Source organism: Anopheles darlingi, chromosome X, assembly GCF_943734745.1.
Source record: "Anopheles darlingi chromosome X, idAnoDarlMG_H_01, whole genome shotgun sequence".
In the NCBI taxonomy this organism is placed as follows: Eukaryota; Metazoa; Arthropoda; class Insecta; order Diptera; family Culicidae; genus Anopheles; species Anopheles darlingi.
Window position 1 is genome coordinate 10,642,918 of NC_064873.1, and position 2,500 is coordinate 10,645,417.

At 51.8% G+C, this 2,500-nt stretch overlaps 1 protein-coding gene across 1 annotated transcript in view; it reads left to right on the plus strand.

Moving 5' to 3' along the window:
• Nucleotides 1-2,500, plus strand: part of LOC125959460 (echinoderm microtubule-associated protein-like CG42247) — a 31,485-nt gene that overhangs the window by 24,262 nt on the left and 4,723 nt on the right. Inside the window, exons 4-8 of the mRNA XM_049692286.1 lie at nt 470-619; nt 736-1,003; nt 1,107-1,244; nt 1,943-2,203; nt 2,284-2,500. The exon at nt 2,284-2,500 is cut by the window's right edge and continues 204 nt beyond it. Coding sequence (XP_049548243.1) covers nt 470-619; nt 736-1,003; nt 1,107-1,244; nt 1,943-2,203; nt 2,284-2,500 — 1,034 coding nt within the window. The remainder of the gene's footprint in view (nt 1-469; nt 620-735; nt 1,004-1,106; nt 1,245-1,942; nt 2,204-2,283) is intronic.

A 2,500-nucleotide genomic window follows, 5' to 3' on the forward strand; every position in this document is an offset into this window, starting at 1 on the left:
TCCGCTAGTACACTATCACCATAGGCCTCTACAAGCATTTTAAAGGATTCGGCAGCCGAATTCTTCAAATGGAAGCAACACAGTAGAGTTTCCCGCATATGCTCTTTTTCTGGCACAAAACTTGACATAATTACGCAAGTAAAAATATTCGTTTTTCCATAAAATCAATTATGATTGGCACTGCATTTACCTGAACAGGTGTCTAACCCATGCAATAAAACAAAGAACAGGTCGATGACAGCTCAATTTACTCGATAAACCCATCTAGAAGCAAACGCTAATTTTAAGCTTATACACTTACCAGGGCTCTAAAAACAATCATTTTGTTTTCCTTTAATTTTTTAGAAAACAATCACTTTTGTTCGGGATCATTTTGGCACTATAACCTCTCTCTCTCTCTATCTCTCTCTCTCTCTCTCTCTCTCTCTGTCTCTCCCTCTGTCTTTCTCTCTCTCGCACCTTTCGGTAGCCATGGATATCGCGGTATCGACTCGAAGCGCAACCTCTGGGTGCTGCCGTCGGGCGAGCTGCTGTACTACGTGGCCGCCGTCGCCGTGCTGTACGATCGGGAGGAGGACGCCCAGCGCCACTACACCGGGCACACCGAGGACATCATGTGGTAGGTTTGCTTCTGGCGAAGTGTGTGTGTGTGTGTGTGTGTGTGTGTGTGTGTGTGTGTGTGCGTGCGTGTGCAAACACTCAAAACGATCCCCGGGTTTTGTCTCGCTGTTGCAGCATGGAGGTGCATCCGTCGCGCGAACTGGTCGGTTCGGGGCAGCGCGCCGGCCGGGACCGGAAGTCGCAGGCGCACGTCCGCATTTGGAGCACCGAGTCCCTGCAGACGCTGTACGTGTTCGGGATGGGCGAGCTCGATTCGGGCGTGATCGCGGTCGCCTTCTCGCAGCTGAACGGTGGCAGCTACATCCTGGCGGTGGATGCGGGCCGCGAGAGCATTCTCTCCGTCTGGCAGTGGCAGTGGGGCCATCTGCTTGGCAAGGTCGCGGTAAGTAACACACCGGCTCAGCACGGCCTAGGCACGTGCAAAATCCCTTACCTTCCTTTTGACACACGACCAACCACGGGACCACGGGACACATTCTCAACAGACACTGCAAGAGGGCATCTGGGGCGCGACGTTCCATCCGCTCGACGACAATCTGCTGATCACGCACGGTCGAGGCCACCTGGCGTTCTGGCACCGACGGAAAGATGGTTTCTTCGAGAAGACCGACATCATCAAACCGGTAAGCAGCGGGTTCCACACACCCCTCACAAGGGATTGCTAGTGCGTAGACTTAAGCTGCTTTCTCATCGAGCGCGTTTTTGAAAAACGCAAAAGTTGGCGTTTTTTGACGCAAAAGCTTAATTTGTTGTTCACACCTAGATTGCGCGAAGGCCGATTTAAAATACACGAAAACCGCCTCCGTATCACTACCGACACCTTAGCAAATCATGATAAATGGTTTAATCTTCACGCAAAACAGTTATTACCCGGATTTCAACACATTCCTGCCAAAACAAATTGAAAAACCAAAGGGCAACGCTGGCTTGCTTGCGTAGCCTGCTACAGTCGGCTCAGAACCTGCCACAATCTGTAGATTTTTACAGATCCGAAAAAAAACACGAACTTTTAAGCTCTTCCAAAGCTCCAAAAAATAGCTTTCGGTGCGTTGCGTGAACACTTCCATATATTTTGATGTGATACAACCGTGTTTTCTGCGTCAAAAAACCTGCTGCGTCTATTACTGGCGTTTAAATGCGCTCGATGTGAAAGCAGCTTTACTGATACTTGATAGCCCAGCTTGATGCAGACTAAGCTCACTAGCGGTTGTACGCGAACAGTTTGTGTTTAGTTGGTTTAGTAGACGAACAAGTCTGACTTTTGACTTTCCTCCAAAATTTCCATTGACACATTATTCTCTCTCTCTCTTTCTCCCTGTAGCCGGCACGGACCTTTGTCACCTGCGTGCAGTTCGAGCCGGACGGTGACGTCATCACGGCCGACAGCGACGGTTTCATCACGATCTACAGCGTGGACGCGGACGGTGCGTACTTCGTCCGGATGGAGTTCGAGGCGCACAACAAGGCCATCGCCTGCCTGGTGATGCTGTCCGAGGGTACGCTTATCTCCGGTGGCGAGAAGGACCGCAAGATCGCCGCCTGGGACTCGCTCCAGAACTACAAGCGCATCACCGACATCAAGGTACCAATAGGGGAACAAACATCTCAAGGCATCATCCTCCGTAGCTAAAGCGTCTCTCTGCTCTCTCTGCTCTGTCACAGCTACCGGAGTCGGCTGGTGGTGTCCGTTCGATCTATCCACAGCGACCAGGCCGGAACGATGGTAACATCTACGTCGGTACGACGCGCAACAACATCCTCGAGGGTTCGCTGCAGCGGCGCTTCAACCAGGTGATCTTCGGTCACGGTAAGCAGCTGTGGGCGCTGGCGGCCCACCCGGACGATGAGGTATTCGCAACCGGTGGCCACGACAAGTACG